Source organism: Cervus elaphus, chromosome 7 (assembly GCF_910594005.1).
Source record: "Cervus elaphus chromosome 7, mCerEla1.1, whole genome shotgun sequence".
Lineage (NCBI taxonomy): Eukaryota > Metazoa > Chordata > Mammalia > Artiodactyla > Cervidae > Cervus > Cervus elaphus.
In genome coordinates this window covers 32,606,202-32,629,635 of record NC_057821.1, presented here as the reverse complement: position 1 = coordinate 32,629,635, position 23,434 = coordinate 32,606,202, and the positions used below count along the sequence as shown (strand labels likewise).

Sequence of the window (23,434 nt, the reverse complement as noted above, 5' to 3'; positions counted from 1 at the left end):
CAGTATACTGCTGACCCTTGAGCAATATGAGTTGAGCTACACATTATATGCAGATATTTTTTAGTACTTACTAGACAATCTATGGTTGGTTGAATCCTCAGATGCAGCCAAATGGTATATGCAAAGGGCCCACTCCACTATAAGCTATATACAGACTAATAAGCCCTGAATTGGTCAAGGGTTAACCATAGATAGATAAAGGAAAGGATGAGAAATCTGACTTCTGTAGTCATGCTGTTCATCATGACTGTTGACATTATTTCTGTTTTTAAACCTTTTCCCCTAGAGGGGGAGCAGAGTTTGAAAAGGTGCTACATCAAGATGTGCTGTGGAATGGAATATTATTCAGCCATAAAGAGAATGAAATATTGCCATGTTTTAGCCACATGGATGGACCTTCAGTTTAGTCGTTCAGTTGTGTCTGACTCTTTGTGACCCCATGGACTGCAGCTTGCCAGGGCTTGCTGTCCATCACCAGCTCCTGGAGTTTACTCAAACTCATGTCCATTCAACCATCTCATCCTCTGTCGTCCCCTTCTCCTTCCGCCTTCAATCTTTCCCAGCATCAGGGTCTTTTCAGATGAGTCAGTTCTTTGCTTCAGGTGGCCAAAGTATTAGAGTTTCGGCTTCAGCATCAGTCCTTCCAATGAATATTCAGGACTGATTTCCTTTAGGATGGACTGGTTGGATCCCTTTGCAGTCCAAGGGACTTTCAAGAGTCTTCTCCAACACCACAGTTCAAAAACATCAATTCTTTGGTGCTCAGCTTTGTTTATAGTCCAACTCTCACATCCATACATGACTACTGGGAAAACCATATCTTTGACTAGATGGACCTTTGTTGACAAAGTAATGTCTCTGTTTTTTAATATGCTGTCTAGGTTGGTCATAACTTTATTTCCAAGAAGCAAGCGTCTTTTAATTTCATGGCTGCAATCACCATCTGCAGTGATTTTGGAGCCCCCCAAAATAAAGTTTGTCACTGTTTCTGTTGTTTCCCAACCTATTGGCCATGAAGTGATGGGAACAAATGCCACGATCTTAGTTTTCTGAGTGTTGAGCTTTAAGCCAACTTTTTCACTCTCCTCTTTCACTTTCATCAAGAGGCTCTTTAGTTCTTCTTTGCTTTCTGCCTTAAGTGTGGTGTCATCTGCATATCTGAGGTTATTGATATTTCACCCGACAGTCTTGATTCCAGTTGGTGCTTCATCCAGTCCAGGATTTCTCGTGATGTACTCTGCATATAAGTTAAATAAACAGGGTGACAATATACAGCCTTAACGTACTCCTTTCCCAATTTGGAACCAGTCTGTTGTTCTATGTCCAGTTCTAACTGTTGCTTCTTGACCTGCGTACAGATTTCTCAGGAGGCAGGTCAGGTGGTCTGGTATTCCCATCTCCTTCAGAATTTTCCACAATTTATTGTGGTCCACACAGTCGAAGGCTTTGGCGTAGTCAATAAAGCAGAAATAGATGTTTTTATGGAACTCTCTTGCTTTTTTGATGATCCAGCGGATATTGGCAATTTGATCTCTGGTTCCTCTGCCTTTTCTAAAACCAGCTTGAACATCTGGAAGTTCTTGGTTCATGTGTTGCTGAAGCCTGGCTTGGAGAATTTTGAGCATCACCTTACTAGAGTGTGAGATGAGTGCAATTGTGCGGTAGTTTGAGCATTCCTTGGGATTGCCTTTCTTAGGGATTGGAATGAAAACTGACCTTTTCCAGTCCTGTGGCCACCGCTGAATTTTCCAAATTTGCTGGCATATTGAGTGTAGCACTTTCACAGCATCATCTTTCAGGATTTGAAATAGCTCAACTGGAATTCCATCACATCCACTAGCTTTGTTCGTAGTGATGCTTTCTAAGGCCCACTTGACTTCACATTCCAGATGTCTGGTTCTAGGTGAGTGATCACACCATTGTGATTATCTGGGTCATGAAGATCTTTTTTGAACAGTTCTTCTGTGTATTCTTGCCACCTCTTCTTCGCATATTATGCTTAGTGAAATAAGACAGAAAAATGATACCACCTAGATGTGGAATCTAAAAAATTATATAAATGAAAGTATATGCAAAACAAAAACAAATTCACAGATGCAGAATGCAAACTTGTGGTTACCAATGGGGTTGGGGGGAGGAGGGTGGGACAAGCTAGGGATATGGGATTAGCAGATACAAACTGCAGTATATAAAATAAATAAGCAACAAGGATGTGCTGTAGAGTACTGGGAGTTATACTCACTGACCTGCGATGGTCTATAATGGAGTAGAATCTGTAAAAATTCTGAGTCACTGTGCTATGTACCTGAAACTAACACAATTTTGTAAGTCAACTGAATTTCAATGAAAAAAGATGAACGTGGGGCATGGTCTCAGTTCACAGAAGGTGAATTTTCATCCTTTAGAGCTGAGTCCTGATCTTGTAATTTAGCACAGGTAACCTGTTTGTTAGACCTAAGCGAGTGACAACAATAGGCGAGTGACTATGCCTGTTTCTGGTGCCTTTTATCTCCGTTTCTATTACTGTCCCGGCTTCTTCCGACTGTCAGATGTTCACCACGGAACCCTTCGTGTCTCAGACAACAAAACTGCCTCTTGCCCTTTCCCTAAGGCAGCCAAACTCTTCTTCCTGCTTCCCTTCCTGGGTAGTGATGCCAATGCGGATGACTGAAAAAATGTAGCTCTCCAGGTCATTCTTGGATTTGAAAAGAGAATTCCTTTAAACTTGGAACTTTGAGGAAGATACTGTTTGAGCTGGGAGCTCTGAGAGTCTCCTCCCAGTCACAGGCTGCCTGCTGGGCTATACCTTTCTACTCCAAATCTACGTAAACTGCCAGGGTCTAGAGTACCTAAAGGTATGATTGGATTGGGATGTGTAAAGGTAGCCTAATGGTCAAGAACATAGGCTTTAGAGTTGACAGACAAAGCTAGGCAGGAATCCCACTTTTGCCCTTGGTTACATCAGAGTCTCAGTTTATTTGTCTGAAAAATGGGGGAAATATTGACAGAGAATATCGTTGTGGAGAGGATTACATGTATTAACATATCCAAGGATGTTTGCCCATTTATGGCATGTAGGGAATGTTTGTATATGGTAGCAATTACTCAGGGCTAGCTTCTTGAGCATGTGACCTGTACAGTTGCACAAGGCATCCTTCTCGGGGGGCCCTGTGCTGGGGTTAATGCTTTCTGACACTGTCTTAAAATTCCTCATAATTTTGAACAAGGGCCCTGAAGTTATGTAGCCAGTCCTGCTTCTCCCGGGCTACTTTTGACCTCTGTTCACTCATCTGGTCCCACTTGTTACACACCTCTCCCCTTTCTATTGCTTGTTGTTTTCTTGGGCCTTAGTAAAAGGAAAAGATCTTTTGTTTGGGAAAAGAACTGTGGTTCACAGCCTATGGAATATTCACATACAGATATCTTTTGTTGCCTCCACTTTTAGAAGTTATTAATTAAAGGCCTTTTAGAGCACATCCCCTCTAAAATCAAATAGCAAAAATGACCCCAGGTAGAAAAGAACCCTGTGAAGACGTGTGATTGAAGACATCTGGGTGGAAAGTCTCGCAGTGCGCCGTGTCCCTCCCCCTCTGCCTGCCCCGTGCCCGTTATCAGACTCTCCCAGCCGCTGCCGGGCTGTCTCCCTTTGTCGTCTTTCTCAGAGGGTCCTGACTGGAGTTACTCCCCATAGTGGTGACCTATGATTATTCAAAGCAGTTTTCTAGAAAATACACTGTTTCTGTTTGGAGTTGGGGGACTAGAGAGAGGCACAGAGCAGGCCACAGGCATACCTATGGATTCACCTTCTGTGTGTGGATGAACAGGATGAGCCTTGGCTTGAATCTGGATAAATTCTGTAACAACTTGGTCCTCAGGTTCCCTGACTTATGGTTTCTAAGTGTGGTCGCTCAGTCATGTCTGACTCTTTGCAACCCCGTGAACTGTAGCCCACCAGGCTCCACTGTCCATGAAATCCTCCAGGCAGGAATACTGGAGTGGATTGTCATTCCCTTCTCCAGAGGATTTTCCCAACCCAGGGATCGAACCAGGTCTCCCACAATGCAGGCAGATTCTTTACCATCTGAGTTACCAGGGAAGCCAGTTTTGTCCAAATCTAACATTCTTAGACTAGCCCATGTGCATTAGTCACTAAATATCAACTTAGGGACAGGGGAGTTCTTTGGAAAATCAAAGACAGGTCTCCCATCAGATCTTGAGAAGTGTTGGGGTCCGCTTGCTTTCTTTATTGCAAAGACCGCCCCCCCCCCCACCCCCCAGGCCTGCCTGGACCTCTGGGTTGCAGAGCAGCACATTTGGACACTAAAAGTGGTGGTTGGCCTGGGAGCTTTGCTTCAGGTGTGAACTAGGAGTTCAGATTATTCCCAGCCTTAGTATTCTCTAGGGCACCTGCTAGGCAAGAGGTACCTATAGGTATACGGGACCCCATGGGCTGAGAATTGGAATGGAAGCTTCCATAAATGTGCTCTCTAGGACTAAGACAGGCATAGCAGAGAAGCAGAGTCAGGGTTGACTTCTTGGAACAATAGCCTGTTTTGCTGCCTTTGCATTATATAAATGTTATCAGCTAGTGGACAGAGAACAGAAAGCAAGTGGGCAATCTTGGGTGGCAGTTGTATTTTGGAAAGCTGAATGAGTACTTGGCTTTTTCATTAAGTTTGCTGTTGAGATAGTGGGGCTCCTGGTATGCATAAAACATATGTATTTTAGTATCTCTGAGCCCTGTCTTGCTTCCTCAACTGGAGTAATCTGTGGCTCTTTGGGGCTGCTGACTGGTTGCTTGTCTTGAGATTTGGCAGGTGATCTGTTCAATTCAGCCCTTCATCCAGTGATTCTTAGGGTAAAGTTAATAATCCTACAAGGTCGATAAGCTGTCCCAGATCACTTAGTCTTACATGAAGCCTCAGGAGCCCAGCCTCTCCAGGCTGTTGTATCTAACGGCCTGTGGGTCGCACCAAAGCCCACCAGCCCACTTTCTGGTATCCATACTGATGCCGCCACTTCTGTCTTACAGGTGCTCACGTCATGCCGAGCCTTCCTGGTCACAGCGCGAATTCCCACCAAGGTGAGTGTTGATGAGTTTTCTCTTTCCAACACACGCACACAGCCCAACACAACACACACTCGCTTCTCAGTTGCATAGACTTAGATTTAGACCAGTATGTCCAGAGTTCTCTTTGCACAACCTTATTTTCCCTCCTCCTCCCCCGAAAGCACCTGCATATCTCCTTTGTCCCCCTATCTGTGTAGAGCATCCAAGAAAAGCAGTGAAGCATTTCGTGCTCTGTATCCTCAGGGCTGGTGAATTTCAGTGATTTTCCTCTCAACTGGGGCAGGGTTTACACTTTCTTCAAGTCTGGTTCTTATTTCCTTGGGTCTAATAATGGCCCATTTTCCTAAGGCTTTGACACATGGGGAATAACTGTCCTAACTCATAAAGAGTGTATGACCGGAAATGTAGCCACCCAGTCCTCCTCGGTGGAGGAGTCTGGTGTTGCCTCTAAAAAATAACTAAAAATATAGTTTTAGAGGTGTTGCCTCTAGAAAATAACAGGATACCACTTGGTTCTTTAAAAAAGACTAACATTTTCTATAAGATGTCCTTCATTATAGGGTGCAAATTAACATTTGAACTGATAACTTGTGAATTAGGCACCATAATCACTTCTTTTATTTTCTTTATGATCACAGAAAGGTTTTGACCCGTTTTATAGGATATGAATTGAATGGTAACAAGAAATTGGGATTTCTTTTCCCCCTAAAAAGATAATGATAACTACATTTATTGAAAATTGTTGTAGTAAATAAGATGACCTCCCTAAAAACAAGTTATGAAAACCATGTGGTAGGTCTCATCATTCTTCTTGTCTTACAAATGAGGAAACTGAGGCACAGGGAGGGACAGTAGCTTGCCTGAGGTCAGGCTTACACCAGTTAGTGGCAGGTGCATGGTTCTCATCAACCTTGGGAGTAGGGGCTTTGCATCCCTAAAACCACATTGTTATCACCAGAATTTAGTTAGTTATCTACCAAGTATATTTTAAGTACATTATCTCACTCAATTCTCACAGTAGCCTTGTAGGTGAGCTATTAGAAAAGAACTCAAAGACTACAAAGCTGGCTTATCTGAATATTTGCAAGTAATGAATGGGAAAAGATTTAGACTCACTAGCCTCCTCTTTTCAGCTTTCTACTGAGCTGAACTTGCCTCACTTGCCGACAAACCCAGGAAGATGGGGAAGGTTTGGAAGATGCTTTCAGCCTCATTGGACTATGATGTTTGGGTTGCATCATGTTTCTAGTCCTTTCTTTTTAAAATTCAATATTTAGCCACAGTCTTGTGAATACTTTCTTATGTGCTGGACACAGAGCTGTCATGAAGTGGACCTTGCAGGACTGACAGACTAATGATTTGCATGATTTCCGCTGAATTTTGAGAAGGTGCCAACCCACTATTTGCTAATCAAAGGCTGTGGGTACCTGATGCCTTTTTTCTTTCTAATCATGCAAATGTTAAATTTTACACAGTTTCTCTAAGGAATGAGACTTTATATTATCCCACCCCTTTTGATAATACAGAGTGAGGCTTTACGTTTATAATGTGTTATAAATGAAATCAGTTATTATGTAAATGATTTTGGACTAAATTACCTGTATGCTAAAGTGCCTGAAGGCAGGATAGAAGGAAGTGAGTTAACCATTATCGTGCTGGTGAAAAGTTAATTGTGGAAGGAAAATAGTCAAGCAGTCTGTTGACTGGAAGGCTCCTGAATGATATGTTTACCCTAATTAAAAATGTTATGACGGAGCAGGAGGGGTGTCACCTCTTGAAGAGTCACGTGTCTCCCTTCTGTTGCCCCTCCCTTGCTCTGCTCTTGAGCAAATGGCCACTTTATCCTATGATTTTTATAACATTCACACCGGCCTGGCTAGGGCAATTTGGACGTTGGTTCTGATGTCTGATGTTGTCAGCATCACAAAGAAAGAAAGGCGGCCTTCTCTCAGAGTGACCCGCAGGCAGGCTGCCCTGGAGAGGAGGTTGGTTTCCATGTGTCACAGCATACCTTGGTTAAGAAGCAGAGCCAGTGTCAATGACATTCATTTTTCTAGGGAAATAATTATATTCAGAACAGTAGTGTACAACAGCCTCTGGTTTTCGCACAGGTTTCTTCTCTTTTCTTCAGGACTGATTAATTAAACATTTTCTTTTCTCTCTTTATAGTCAAATGTACCTCATACGCAGTCAAATGTGCAAAATAGAAATGTGCAACTCCGTGATTAATCACCGAGCGGAGACCTCTGCAGTCACACGCAGATGAAGAAATAGAACTTTGCCATTCCCCCCCAGAAGGCCCCAACTCTGCTTAGGGGGATGGGAGTGGGTTATTGTCAGGGGAGCGTCCGCAGGGAAGCTGGGTTGGAAGATGACCCCATGTCAACCAGGCAGTGGAAGGAGTCTGCCACTGGTCAGAGGTTTACCAGTTGATAAGAGCACAGTGCATCTGGGGAGCTGGGGTGAGGGCCCAGGACTGAGGAGGCGGCTCCGGAGGAGGGGAAACTGGCCAGAACGATGGGCAGTCACGACACGGGTCACTGCGTGCAGAATAATGGGAGTTCCCGCAGGAGCGTCATATAATCATGGTTAGATTCGCTCTGCTGCCTGTCTGGTGGGGCCTGTCTTGCTGGGAGTAGAGGTGGGGTGAGTGAGAGGATGGCGAGAGAGCTGTTGATAGTCTGGGCCCATTCCTTCCTCTTCCCTAACCGATTCCTAGTGTCTGTGGCTCTCTCTTAAAGATGCCCCAGGTCTCCTGCGCCCGCCTGTGTCTCCGCTTCCTCACTAGTCCTGCTCCTGCTCAATGGTGTTCTTTAAGCTGTCTTCAGGGTGGCCTGGAGTCAGGGGCAGGTCAGCGACAGGGGTTAAGAGCACAGGCCTATTAAAAAGAGCCGTGGGTGAGATTAGAGAGAATGCCTTGGAGCTGGTTATGACATCAGTCCGTGTGTCTCAGGGACTCCCCTCCTCACCATTCATTGATCGTTAAGATCAATAACCCTTGATTGTTATGATCAATAACAGACTCAGCCTGTCCTCCCTTCCTCATCCCCAAAACTGCAGAGTCTCCTTCCCATTTCAGCCTTGCCCTCGTTCTCTGAATCCTTCCGTGCCTTTGCAGATTCTTTTTCTTCTGCCTGGATTTCCCTTTTCCATTTTTCTTTGTTGGACACACTTGAAGTCGTTCTTCAGGGCCTAGCTGGAATGTCTCAGTGCTTTCCTGGCTCTCTGGCACTTGGTTTATTCCAGGGACAGCCCTGAGGGGCAGCAGGAGCATCTTAACTGACCTCCAGCTGACCTCTCCCAGCCAGACTGGCCACAGCTGCCCATGCCAGCCCCGGTGATGCTGACCGCTGCCAGCTGCGTCTTCCTAGCTGCCAGGTTGTAAGAGAGTGCAGGTCCTCTCCAGACACCTGTCCCCACCAGTTGAATGAGATGCCCACTAAGAGTCCGTGGTTTGTTTCCAAACCTATTCACAGCAGTTATAATTACAGTTTTAAATTAAAAATATATGTATTTCACATATCAACGAAATAGGTGCAAAAAGAGAGAGCATCTGTGAAGTATTGAATGTTGATCAAATAATTCACTTAAAATACTACTGTCATGTTAAGGACCAGGCATCTGTTAATGGCCAGGGGCATGGAGAATATAATAACCTAGAGAACTTACACCCTCGTGTTGCTTTCCCTTGTCTTCAAGTTCTCACTTCATTTTAAAGAGCTTCATTGAAAGTTGGGTGCTCTGCAGTTACAAGTGTGGCCCACAGAGGAAATGCCTTTGAGGGGCCAGCCCAAGGGGCTTGACTCAAAGAAGAAACTTTGACACTATGTCCAAGGCTGGCAGATGAAAATATGTTTATAAGATTTAATTTGAAATACATGGGAAGGTAGAGATATGCTTTATTTAGAAACTAATTCCCTGCTTTAAATGAGTTTTCAGACCTCACCAAGTATTGATCTTGATAGGGAAGAAGACATCCACTCTAATTGAATGTTTAAGAGGTGCCTCCAAGACTGCATTTAACTCTGGGAGGACGAGATAAATGTGTTATTTCTCTTGCCCATCTTGGCACACAGTAGGCCTTCTGTAACTATCTGTTGGTTCAGTGATGTCAATGATGAAGCAATGAGTTTATCTTTCTACCTCCCGCCCTCATCTTCATACTTCAAAGCATTTAACTGGAGATTCAGGGGTCCTCTGTTCTAAAATTGATACTACCAAATGTATAAAGGTACCAGCAGGCAGAGCTATGGGTCCTATGGGTGTGGTTCTAGATTGGTTCTTTCCCCATTATTTTTCTAGTTTTAAAGCAAGAGAGTGAAATAAACTGATCCAACTCAGTTCTGCCCATTGTCTTTAGTCCTCAGTTCTGTGACTGTTTGCTGTATTCAGATGAAACACTGAAAAACTGGGAGAAAGATTAGTGGCCGTTTTCCAGGAAAAATAGGCAAAGAGAGACTGGAGATATTTTGAAGAAAAAAAAGTGCTGATTATAGGAGAAGTGAGGAAGGAGCATGTGTTATTAAAATAGGAAATAAATCATAATTTATGCATATACAGAGAAGAATTTTATTTATTAATAACTGTGTTTCATTGGGGCACAGATTAAAATTCCTAAATACTGTGTTTTCCTAAATCCATTTAAAATAGGAACTTTAATGAAAGACAGTGGAAAGAATGATGACTCCAATAAGTGGTCAGAATGTAACCCAAAGGGGTAAGGGTTTAGAAAGAAGGGAAAACCAACAGTGTCTTTATCCTGATCTGACTTGCTAAAGTAACATCTTGAAATAAGAGAAAAAAGTCTATTTAGATGGCTCCCTCATAGTCATTCCTCAGTAAATAAATAATGGAGTAGAAGTACAGAAACTTTCCATGGGGTTTGTCCTTGGATGAAATTTTAAAAAGTCAGACTTGGCATTTCCTTTTGGCCCTTTAGGAAAGTTACTAATGCTTTTTTTGAAATATGATAGGTCAAAGGTCATGTCATATTGAATGAATGGAGATATTAAACCAGCCTACCTTCAGAAGATGCCCAATATTTTGTTTGCACTTGGACTATTTCTAATTGTAGCATTTTTTACTTTGAATTATAGGTTTTAACACCCTTATTACAGGTCTGTCTTTCCTCCCCCTCCCTCAATGCAGCTCGAGGTAACATTCAGCTATTTGGAGATTCACGGTGTCATCTGCAGCAAGCCAGCTCAGGTGGGTATGAACAACCTGTTTGTCATTATTCCAAGGTCAGAACCTTTCTTGAGTTTCTGAAACCATATAATACCTTCTGTTTGGTTCACTAATGAAAGTTTCTTGAGATAATGTGGAAAAACAAGATAAGGGAAAATGGAGTTTTTGAATGAGAGACTGAACAGGGGCTGGGTGGGCAGGGGTCAGGAGTTTGTGATAAAAGGAAGCAGTTCACTCTCCTAATTTAGTGTGGAAAGACCTAATGAGCTCTTATGTTACCTGGCAATGTAGATGTGAGAGTACTGTTCCTTAGAAATGTGGTACAAGTTTTAGCACTAAAATTTCATAGCTATTCTACAATACTATGTAAGATCTTTCTGGGAATAGAGTGATTAAGAGAATTTTTTGATATTAATAAAATATAGATTTTAAAGGATAGCTTTATTGAACTGTAACATGCAGTCAACTGAAGTGTGCAGTTTGATAAGCTGTGACATGTGGACCCATGAAACAATTACCACAGCCAAAATACTGAACATATTCATCACTCCCATGCATCACTCTCATGCATCTTAGTAAACATTTCCTCTTGCCCCTCCTCATCTGTAATCTTCTATAGGCATCTGCTCTCAGCCACTAATTTCTGAAATTTTCTATGAGTAGAATCATAGTGTGTGTGCCCCTTCTTAGCCAGTGTATTTATTTGGAGAATGATTAATTTTGTTGCATATCTCAATGGCTCATTCCTTTTTATTGCTGAATAGTGTTCCATTGTATGACTGTATCAGTTTATCATCTAGTGATGGACATCTGGGTCCTTTCTAGCCTTTGGCTGACAAGCAAAGGTGCAGTGGGCATTTATTTACAAGTCATTGATTGGACATTGGCTTTTAGTTCGTGTGGGTAAATATCTAGGAGTGGAATGGCTGAATTGTATGGTAGGTATCTGTTATCTTTTTTATGATGCTGCTAAACTGTTTTCCAAAGTGGTTGTACCATTTTACATCACCACCAGCATTGTGTAAGAGTTCCAGTTCCTTCACATCCTCTGCAAACTGGTATGATCAGTGCTTTAAATTTTAGCCATTTTAATAGATTTGTAGTTTTTTAATTTGTATTTTCCTAGTGACTAAAGATATTGAACGTCTTATCTGTTTATTTGCTGTCATGTATCTTTGTTCAAGTGTTGGATCAAATCTTTTGCCATTTTAAAAATTAAGTTCTTGTTTTTTTACTAGTTCTTTGTATATTTTATCAAACATATGATTTGTACATATTTTCTCTTGGTCTGCGGCTTGTTTTTTCATTTTATTTACAGTGCTTTCCAAAGAGTGGAATTTTAAAATTTTGATGAAGTTCAGTTTGTCTGTTTTCTTTCATGGATCATGCTGACATCATATTGAATAAATTCTTGATTAACTTAAGGTCACAGAAGGTCTATATCTTCTCAGGTGTTTTATAGCTCTAAGTTATACATTTAGGTCTATGATCCATTTTGAAGTATTAATAATTTCTGTATATAAAGCAATATGTGGAACAATTTTTTTATGTATATATTTCTACTTGTTCCAGTAGTGTCTGTTTGAAACTGTCATTTCCCCACTGAATTTTCACTTTTTTTGAAGAGCAATTGTACACATAAATATTGTTTTTTTCCTGGTCTCCATGGTCCCTTTAATCTTGTCCTTCTAGTCTATTTGTCTGTCCTTACGTTGATCTTGCATTGTCTTGATTACTGTGGCTGTTATAGCAAGGATTGAAATCAGATAGTGTTAGTCCTCCAGTTTTGTTCTTCTTCTTCAAAGTTGTTTTAGTGATTCTATGTTCTTTGCATTCCATATGAATTTTAGACTCAGCTCAGTTTCTACAAAAAGGCCTGCTGGGATTTTGATTGGGATTATATTGTGTCTATGAATCAGTTTGGAGAGAACTGATGTCTTAGTAAAATGGAGTCTCTGATCCAAGAAAATTATTTCTCCATGTCGTTAGGTCTTTTAAAATTTATCTTGGTAGTATTTTGTTGTAGCTTTTGGTATACAAGTCTTATATATCTGTCAAATTTACTGATATAAAGTTGTTCATAGTATCCACTTGTTAGCGTTTAATTATCTGTAGAATACCTTTCATGATGTTGATGATTTGGTTCTTCTCTCTTTTCTTTTCCATAGCAGTCTGGTTAGAGGTTTATCAATTCTTTTGGTCTTCTCAAGGAACTTGCTTTTTGGTTGTATTGACTTTATTGACTTCATTGATTGTTTTCTATTTCATTGATTCTTATTCTGATGTTTTTATTTCCTTCTACTTAAAAAAAAAACCAGCTCTAAAGAAAATGTGTGTGTGTGTAGTTTGTTGATAACGCTCCTAAAAGAAATTGTCGAAATTGTCACTTTATGTTGATTGAGATTATATACAAATCCTTGGAACTTTTCCATAGTTCATCTTAAAGCAATGTTTTATCCTATGTGTTTATCATTCTCCAGGAACTGGAGTTTGGAAGGAAAATTACAGCTCCATATGTTTGTCCAAATGGGCAAACATATGCAGGAGTGATCACTCATGAATGATGACATAGCCAGGGCCTTCCTGATGGTCTTAATTCAGGAATGTTTATGTTTATGATTTTGGGGTTGTGATGGGAACAGAAGGGTGCTATTGAAATGTCAATGCCAAGGTTATATTCAGAATATGATTAGACTGTGCTATTTAATTATGAGAAAGGATGTTGATACAGCAAGACGAATTTTCGCATGTGGCTGCTGAAACTGATCTTACCACACTCACGGTCTGCGCCTTCAGTATGTCCAGCATTCAGAGGAATGAGGGCTAAGGCAATCTCCTCAGCCCCACGGGGCTGTTCTGTCGCTGTGAGTACCACAACGGCAGCGCTGCAGCATCACTTCAGGCTGACTTTATGCACGGTGTGGACCTGGAAAATAAAATCACTATACAGTGCAACAGTGGGACTGTTTTCACAAGGGTCCAGACACTGGCAATATGAGTCACTTGGTGGGATTCAAGATTTGACGTTTTAAAATTGCCTGTGGTGCTTTTTAAAAATACCGATGCCTCAGCGGTTGGGTGTAAGACAGGCTACAAGGATGTGTTGTACAGACCAGGGAATATGGCCCATATTTTCCAATAACTGTAAGTGGAGTGTACCCTTTAAAATTTGTATAAAAAATGAAAAAAATGCACCTCCAGCAGCCGCACCCCCTCCTCTGCCACATACACACACACCCACGTATTCACTCACGACACTTAGGATTCCATATGTCTGAGGTGGGCATTTGGTTCTGTTGTGTCCCACAGGTTGAGAACGAATAACCCGTGTTACCTCAGGACCGTTGATGTCTCTGGATTTTTTTTTTTCTGATGTGAAATCATAAGAATGATGGCATCTGCCTGACTGGCCTTGAACAGAACATTTTTTTTTAGTGTTTTCTGGGATTTATTAACTTTTCTGTCACTGCAATTTTATCATTTAATTATAGTAAATTCTGATAAGATGCAAGGAGACATATACATTTCATGATATATTAGAGTGAGTGAATTTGGTGCTGAGTTTGTGAAATGTGACTTTTACTATTGTTCTTTTCCTCCTTCTTGTGAAAATGTGGGAGAATGTCATCTTATTTTGCAAGTCTCCTTGCCATAACACTTTCTGATGTTCAAGTTTTCTTTCTATCATGGTCGATAAATAGAGATCAGTGGTTGTATAGTTTTATAGTTATAGAATTTTTGGACCATTTTTTATACAACTGAAATAGCTGCTAAATTTTTTTCCTTTTTTTTTCATTATAAGGTTGTTTGCTGTGTCACAGAATGATTTTGATGAACCACCTATAGCTATTTCCGTTGCAAGAAAAACGCTTCACAGATCTGTTGGTGGACTTTAGTAAGAACATTTTTCTTAAAGATGACTCAGGTGGTTCTAAGCAAGAGGCAGAGTGGGGTTAGAAACTTGAATCTTAAATATTAATAGGATACTAGTGTTTACAGTGCTGACTGCTATTTTAAATGTGTATTGGACTCAGGGAATATATTCTACTAGGTGTCAAAGCAATAATTGTTTCAAACATTCTGTTTTACCCTCAGCTGAAGTAGGAGGGCGAGGGATATTTGAGAGGGAGTTCATTTTTCTGATGAAATGATTTACTGTGTTGGTCTCACCTCTATCACTTTGTTGTCATCTTCACATTATGCAAAGGTGGTGACATATTATGCAAGGTTGGATGAATTCTTTTATGTGAGGTTGAATTCGAAGGCCTCAATTCTTCCCACCTGTCACCTTTTTTCCTTCCCTGTCATTCTATTCAATCTTGTACAATTAAGGATGATTAGGTGTTAAGATTAAGTGGAATTAGAATAAGCTAGTTACTAATTATCCATACCCAAACTATGAACTTGAATAGATGTGCTAGATGTGATGAAAGAAGTAGTACATTATAGTGAAAAATATAATTACCTGTTGTGGGAAGGTTGGGGGTGGGGTGTGGAACATAGACAAGGAGGTTGTATCACAGAGTATCTGGCGTTTTATTTTTTTAATTTTTTTTGAGTATCTGGCTTTTTAAAACATACATATGCCCGGATAGGTGTGTGTGAAGCATCAGCAGCTTTAGCCTTACTCAGGATATATCACTGAAGTGTCACATCAGTAACTACCTCCATGTACGAGATTGCTTGCTGCCTTTTTTGGGATAAATATCTCTTGGACCAACTTCTACAAGACCAATGAAGTCTTTGTCTAGAGAATTTCAAAGGCAGTGCTGTGGTGAAAATTGGGATTAAAAAAATGCTTTTTATACAGGGAGCCAACTAATTGTTACAAAGCTGGTATGTATTAAATACTTGTTAACAGATTCCTCTAAGGGTACTTATGAAAAAGTAACATTTAGGGACTTAAATTACTTAAGTCTTTTTCTTAGATTTCATTTCGACAAAGAAATTGGGTTGCTTTTTCTTTTAATATAAGCACTTTGAAATACAGATTATTTTTTAAAATTCAGCTGATTTTTTTGTTTTTGTTCAGTTGCTAAGTCATGTCCAAATCTTTGCAACCCCATGGACTGTAAGCCCGCCAGGCTTCTCTGTCCAAGGGATTTTCCAGGCCAGAAATACTGGAGTGGGTTGTCATTTCCTTTTCCAGGGGATCTTCCTGAACCAGAGATAATTCTTTACCACTCAGCCACCAGGAAGCTAATTTTAGGACCACCTAAATTCCATGGACAGAGGAGCCTGGTGGGCTACAGTCCATGGGGTTGTAGAGTTGGATAGGATGGAGTTGCACATAAGACCACACACACATAGAGCGAATCTAGAAGCTTCTTTTAAATCCAGTTGTTTAGTTGCACATTAAGGGTAGAGTTTCCCCATCATATTTTTGTACAGATTAAGTAGCAACAGGGAGTAAATATACAAGGATATTTTGATGCAGTGATCATCAAAGGGATTGCATTTTACATTAATATTTTTGAGATCTAAGATAATGGTATCTTTTTACCCTTAAAAAGAAGTGACTTGAACAACTTTTTATTTGGAATGTGTTTCTAATCAGTCTAAGGTCTCTTTTGTGACCTACCCTTTTCTATCAGGTTGTTTTATACTTATTTGTAAGCCTAGCTATATGAACTCAATTTAGCATTTTGGTATAAGTTTTGGACATCTCCAGCAGATAATTATAGAAATGAGTCTTCACCTAGCATGAATTTTATTAACCTTGTTCCCTTTGTACAATCCCTTCTAAATATCCTCTCTTAAAAAAGTTGAAGCTTTTATAACACGCGATTTTTCTTTTGTTATCAGGGAAGAGATTTTACCCTTTTACTTAAATATCTCATGATGTCTTGTTTTTAAAGCATGTTTTCAAAAAATGGAACTACCAGCTTGTCCTCCTGTACTCACCAAAGGAGGTATTCTTACTTACACTAGATGGTAGGGATATAACAGACTTTGTAAGTCAAGGTAAAATCTTGGTAAAAGGAGAAGTCACCCACAAATGTGGATATTCACTCTCCATCATAGAGGGGATCTGTTTGAATCTGCAGTTTGGCCCTTAAGAGACACTTGCTTCAGTTTCTGGATATTTCTGACAAACTAACCACTCTACCCAGACAGTTCTTTGAGTCTTAAAATTAAGAGCATTATTTGAAGAAATTTCCTCTTAAAATCTGGTATTCTATTAGTATATATCCGCGTGAGCACAGAAGTATCCCGTTGTGCAGAGTTTCAGTTACCCATGGTTGACCATGGTTGGAAAAGTGGAAATATCTGGAAATAAACAATTCATAAGTCTCACATTTCATGCTGTTCTGAGTAGTCTGACATACATGCTGTTGAAGCATGTATGAAATCTTGCACTGTCCTGCCTCATCCCACCCAGGACTTGAATCATCTCTTCATTCAGTGTTGGTCACACACTAGTCACATGGTAGCCAGCTAGGTTATCAGACCAACTGTCACAGTATTTCAGTGCTTGTGTTCAGGTAACCCTTATTTTATAATGGCCCTGAAGCATAAGTGTCATAATATTGGCAATTTGGATGTGCCAAAGAGAAGCCACAGAGTGCTTTATAAAAAGGTGAAAGTTCTTGACTTAATAAGGAAAGAAAAAAATTATATGCTGAGGATGCTTATATCCGTGGTAAGAACGAATCTTCTACCTGTGAAATTATGAGGCAAGAAAAAGAAATTTATGCTATTTTGCTGTTGCATCTCGAATTGCCAAAGCTATAGCCAGAGTGTGATGACTGCTTAATGAAGATGGAAAAGGCCTTAAAGGAAACCATTGACAAAGCAAAAAGAGAATCTAGTGAATGAGAGAAAATATTTGCAAATGATATGACTAGTAAGAGGTAAATATTCAACATATATAAACAGCTTATACAGCTCAACATCAAAAAAACAATCTCATTAAAAATTGGGCAGAAGTGAATAGGCATTTTTCCAAAGAGGAAATGCAGATGGGCAAAAGGCACATGAAAAGGTGCAAAACACTGCTATCATCAGGGAGATGCAAATCAAAACTACAATGAGATACCACCTCACACTTGTCAGAAAGATTGTCATCAAAAAGAACACAAATAACAAATACTGGCGAGGAGGTGAAGAGAAGAGAACCCTCGTATATGATTGGTGGGAATGTGAATTGGTGCAACCACTGTGGAAAGCAATATGGTGGTTCCTCAAAAAACTAAAAGTAGAACTACCATTTGATCCAGGAATTTCACTTCTAGGTATATATCCTAAAAAACCAAAATAATAATTTGAAAAGATCCATGCACCCCAGTGTTCAGAGCAGCAATATTTACAATTGCCAAGGAATGGAAGCAACCTAAGTTTCTACCAACAGGTGAATGGATAGCAAAGATGTGATATGTACACACATGTGCACATGCACACATAGTATAATACTACTTAGTCATAAAAAAGAATGGAACTTTGCCATCCACAGCCATGTGGATGAACTTGGAGGGATCATACTAGGTAAAATAAGAAAAACAAATACTGTATGGTATCATTTATGTGTAGAATCTCAAAACTACAGCAAACTAGTAAATATAACAAAAAAGCAGACTCACAGATCTGGAGGAGAAACTAATGGTTACTAGTGGGAAGGAGAAGGAAGAAGGAGGGATGGTATATGGGTAGAGGACTAAAAGGTACAAATATTAGGTAGAAAATAAGCTACAAGGATATATTGTGCAACACAGAATATAGCCAATATTTTATAATAACTATAAGTGGAGTACAAACATTAAAAGTTGTGTCACTATCTTATATACCCATAACATATAATACTGTACTTCAGCTATGCTTCAATTAAAAAAAAAGATGGAAAAGGCGTTAAGATTTGTACAATAAGATGTTTTGAGAGAGACCACATTCACATAACTTTTGTTATAGTCTATGGTTATAATTGTTTTATTATTAGTTATTGTCAATCTCTTTAGTTGCCTAATTTATAAATTAAGCTCTATTATGGGCATGTATGTATAGGAAAAAATATAGCATATATATAGGCTTCAGTCCTGTCTGCTTTCAGGCTTCCACTGGGGGCCTTGGAACGTTTCCCCAAGGATAAGGGGGTGCGGCGCTACTGTATATAGTTTACAGTTTTTAAAATAAAGAAATGTAAGGAACTGGACTCCTCCTTAAGCAGTGTCCCACCCGGCTGTTGCAGATGGTTGTGGAGACTGAGAAGTGCAGCATCTCCATGAAGATGGCGTCGCCCGAGGACGTGAGCGAGGTGCTGGCGCACATCGGCACCAACCTGCGCAAGATCTTCCCTGGCCTCTCCCCAGTGTGAGTTCTCCCGGGGCCCTGGCTCCCCCTCAGAGTGCAGACAGCCTTCCGCTTGCCCTTCATTGGCTTCCTCTCTCCTGCTTCCTTCCTCTTTTGAACGTTACCCATCAAAACCCTGGCTCAATCCTGTGTCGTGTCTGAGATTTTCTATGTGACTGTTCTTTAGAGAGCTGGAGTGAGGAAGTGATGTGAAGTCACGTAGCTCAGTCGTGTCCGACTCTGCGACCCCATGGACTGTAGCCTACCAGGCTCCTCTGTCCATGGGATTTTCCAGGCAAGAGTACTGGAGTGGGTTGCCATTTCCTTTTCCAGGGAGTGAAGAAGGAGTTTGGTATTCCTTTAACTTCTACTGCTAAGACTAAAACACAAACTTTAAAAAAAAAATTTTTTTTTTTGGAATATAATTGCTTTACAATGTCACCTTAATTGCCGTGCAACCAGGTAAATCAGCCACATGTATACATATATCTCCTCCCTCTTGGGTCTCCCTCTAGGTCATCACAGAGCACACAATCTGAGATTTACCCTAGTATGAATTTTCCTCACAGCTATTAGCAGAATGTCTGGGGCTGAATGCTTTATAGGGAGGCATCAAGTATAATGTTAACGAAGAATTTTATTTTCTTCATTTTCCTTATTATTATTATTTTTTCTGTTCAGTGAGAAGAAACTTACAAACAAAACTGAACGTCAAACAGCCTCTTTCATTTTCTTCACTTTTCTGAAATACATGTCAAGGCTAGAAGTAAATTTCGCCTGGACATGCCCTCGTATTTTTTTCTCAAGCATTTTAAACCAGGATTATGTGCTTGGGTAAGAGAGTTTGTACTTAGGGAGTACATGGGTTGTTGGAAAGGGGGAGTTAGATTGGCTGAGGTGAAACAGCAGCTTTCCTCCCCAACATGCACAGTTAGCCTGTCAAAATCAACTCTGAGTATCTTGTGACTTTAATGTTCTGCCTGTACTTGTGAAGTTCCTTAATTGTATTCCACACGGTTGGCCTGGGAAATGTATAATTCTATTGGTGTTGGCTGTTGTGATTAGAAAGAATTGAAGAAGGGGGTATCTTTTCATCTATGTTCCCAGTAGTCAATGCTGTCAGGAAGGGAAATAGATCCTTTACATAAATAATACAGAACAGCAAAAGAAAATAGGTCCCCAGTAGGGTCAAATGACCCACTCATAATAAGTTGGAGAATATGAAACTATACTTGGAATGCTCAAGCTTTGTTGAGTTATTTGTCCATCAAATGTATCACCTGAGCTCATCGTGGGAACTTTGGGTCCTCAGCCCTCACCTGCTTCCTTGCTCAGGTAGAGGTTGATCATTGAAGAAGAGTCTGAACAGGTATTAGGAACTGGCCGAATCAGGACAAACACAGCCAGGGCCTCAGTTCACATAATCCGTTCTTGAATAATCTAAGGTTGGCTATGTATAAATGAAATGATACCTGCCAGGAACTGAATTTCTGGTTTTACTTAAATCTAGTTTTGAAAATAGCATCCATGATCAAAATCAAATATACAGGGCTTCCATGGTAACTCAGTGGTAAAGAATCTGCCTGCCACTGCAGGCAATGTGGGTTCGATTCCCGATCTGGAAGGATCCCATATGCTGTAGAGCAATTAAGGCCATGCACCACAACGACTGAGCCTGTGCTCTAAAGCCTGGGAATTGCAACTCCTAAGCCCACATGCCATAACTCCCCATGCCCTTGAGTTTGTGCTCTACAACCAGAGTCCACCTCAGTGGGAAGTCTGTACCACAACTTGAGTAGTCCCCATTTGCTGCAGCTAGAGAAAAGCCAGCACATCAGCCAAGACCCAGCACAGCCAAAGTAAATAAATAAAATTAAATTAAAAATCAAACATATAAAAATAGTATAAAAATATCTATAAAATTTGACCAATTCCCTTGAGTATATTCAGAATGCAGGTAGGGAAAAAAATGAAGAAGTTTAATTAAAATTAAGATTTTGCATGAGAATCTCTGCTGTATATATATATACATATATGTTTCCCTCTTCCTCTTTCCCTCCCTTACATCTCTCCTCGACTTCATTAAATAAGCAAAATTTAATCTTTACATAAAATAAAGAAGAAAATTTAAATTTAAACATCAAATCACTATTAGCATTGTTTTGTCAACATTCCATCTTTGCTGTGTGATAGTCTCTATCATTGGAGGCTTCATCTCTATGGCAATGATATTGGGAGGAAACTAGGGGAAATATTTGTAGCCTAAGTGTTGTTTAATCCGTTTCACAGAGATGCTTGTAATGGAATTTCCCTTCAGCAAGTTGTTTTGTGTTATGGCCTTCAGGAACCCTGGCTGTTCTCTAAATATTTAGGGCTTTTTTTTGTTGTTGTTTTTGTTTTGTTTTGCTTTTTTACAGTAAATTAAGTCATTAGGATGAGTTAGAACTAATTTAGAAGATGTTTACTTGAGAACATAGATGAGTGAAAAACATAAGGAAAGTGAACTATCTTCAGATTTCAGAAAGGAAAATCTCATTTAATTTGGGATGTCAAGAAAATAATGTTTGATTAATGTCTGTTTTGATTTGTTTGAGCTTCTCTTGGGGCTCAGACAGTAAAGAATCTGCCTGAGATTCGGGTTTCATCTCTGGATCCAGAAGATACCCTGAAGAAGGGAATGGCTACCCATTCCAGTATTCTTGCCTGGAGAATTCCTTGGACAGAGGAATCCTGGCAGTCTACAGTCCATGGGGTCACAAAGAGTCAGATGTGATGAGCAACTAACATTTTCACACTTTTTCCTCTTTGTTTTGAGAGGTTGGCTGTTGTTGGCAGTGGGCCCCAGGGAGAGTTCTGTGGGGGAAATGGCAGAGGTTGGAGGCCAGAGGCAGATGCAAGGGCAGGTGCAACTGCAACTTTACTTGCCTTAGGAGGACAGCAACCAGCCTCTTGCAGTTAGAATTGGGAGACTGCAGATATCATTGTGAGACAAAGATAAAGCTTCCTGGAGAGAGCCCAAATAAAAGCCTCTGGGATTGGTAGTAGGGAGCTAGTGAGGGCTTTTCAACTTTAGAATAAAATGACAGCTACTCTTAAGGGAGAGTCAGTCTTGTAGCACTGCTTTATGAGCCTGGGGGAAGAGAGCCCCAAAATGGAACTGAAAGGTGTCAGATTGTCTGAATTTTTTTTTGGGGGGGGGGTGAGACTCTAGGCAGATTAATGTACTTCTCCATGCCTCAGTGTCCTCTGTAAAATGGGACTAATGATAGTCATGCAGTTTTGTGAGGATTAAATTAACTCCTGTTGACTGCTTAACAAATGCTCCCCAAATCTCAGCTGTATGGCCTGCTATTGTCTTTACCCGGAAGCACCAGGATGAAAGCCTCCACGTTGGGAAGGAAATGAGTGATGTTTATAGGGAGATTCTTTGATGTTTATGAGTTTTTAAATTATTTTATGTTTGTGTGTAAATTGATTGCATTTCTTTAATTTGATTTTTTGTTGTTAAATGTGGCAAATACACCCTTTTTTTAGGTAAGACAACAGTAACCTCCTAACATGATTTTCTTCTCAGGCTTTCAGCATATTGGATTATTCTTTCATATACGTGACAGTGTGAAAGTTGGCTGGGTATTAGTGTCAGTAAGTTAGGACAGTGCGTCTTTACTACCATGATAGGAATGATATTGCAAATCCCTCTTCAAGTCAAAAGGTGGTTAAGTTTGAAAAGGAAAAGGAAAGTGAAAGTCACTCAGTTGTCCTACATTTTGTGACCCCGTGGACCATACAGTCCATGGAATTCTCCAGGCAAGAATACTGGAGTGGGTAGCCTTTCCCTTCTCCAGTGGATCTTCCTGACCCAGTAATCGGACCAGGGTCTCCTGCAGGCAGATTCTTTACCAACTGAGCTATCAGGGAAGCCCTAAGTTTGAAAAGATGAGGTTATTGTGAAGAGAAGTGGCAAAACGGGAGTTAATGGGTCAACAATGGAAAGGTGCTTTACAGACTCTGGCAGTTTCTATACTTTTCTAAAGAAGTAGGTACCCCTTTGTGGTGTGGTTTGCATCAATAAAACATGTCCTCTTCTGGAGACAGCTACATGTTGTATAGGGTGAGCGCTGGAAGTAAATTTTTGATAAACCAATTAATTTAACCTGATTAAAATAATTTGTATATTTTTTTCCATGTCAGCAATGTAAGTGTGAGGTTTGCATAGAGAGCAGGCATGCTTGTAACTGAGTTCACTATTCTTGCCACATAAACTATTTTCTGACTCTTGTGTAAATTAAATGCACATAATCCCTCGTGGCTCAGATGGTAAAGAATTCACCTGCAATACAGGAGACCTGGGTTCGATCCCTGGGTTGGGAAGATCCTCTGGAGAAGGGAATGGCTACCCACTCCAGTATTCTTGCCTGGAGAATTCCACCGGACAGAGGAGCCTGGTGGGCTATAGTCCGTGGGGCCATAAAGAGTCGGACATGAGTGAGCAACTAAGCACACACAATGTAAATGTAGTTGGTTCAACTGCCTAGGTGCCACCTATTAGTAAGTGGTAGGATGTATTAATACATATCTGTTTGCTAGGATTTTGGTTTACATGTTATGACATTTCTTCTGACAGCAATTTCATGTCTGTCTTTCTGTCTGACATGCATGGTGTGTGTATGTGTGAGCATATGTGAGCGGGTGCCTTGTGGTGCATACACAGATGGCTCTTTGCTGTTACTTTGCTGCAGGCATAACTCATGTGGGGTAGATTTTTCCTTTCCTCATTTTCTGTGTCTCGTGTTAGATACAAAAGAAACAGTTCCTGCCTTCTGGATGTTTAGTTCTTATGAGTTTCTCTCTTGTGTAAATAAATACACTTGTTTTGTGAGACTCCTTTAGTCC

At 40.4% G+C, this 23,434-nt stretch overlaps 1 protein-coding gene across 3 annotated transcripts in view; it reads left to right on the top strand.

Moving 5' to 3' along the window:
* CARMIL1 (capping protein regulator and myosin 1 linker 1) overlaps nucleotides 1-23,434 on the top strand; it is a 302,688-nt gene that overhangs the window by 123,893 nt on the left and 155,361 nt on the right. For all 3 annotated transcript variants that reach the window (XM_043908357.1, XM_043908356.1, XM_043908358.1), the window contains exons 3-5: nucleotides 5,033-5,083; nucleotides 10,220-10,279; nucleotides 18,441-18,562. In XM_043908357.1, coding sequence (XP_043764292.1) covers nucleotides 5,033-5,083; nucleotides 10,220-10,279; nucleotides 18,441-18,562 — 233 coding nt within the window. The remainder of the gene's footprint in view (nucleotides 1-5,032; nucleotides 5,084-10,219; nucleotides 10,280-18,440; nucleotides 18,563-23,434) is intronic.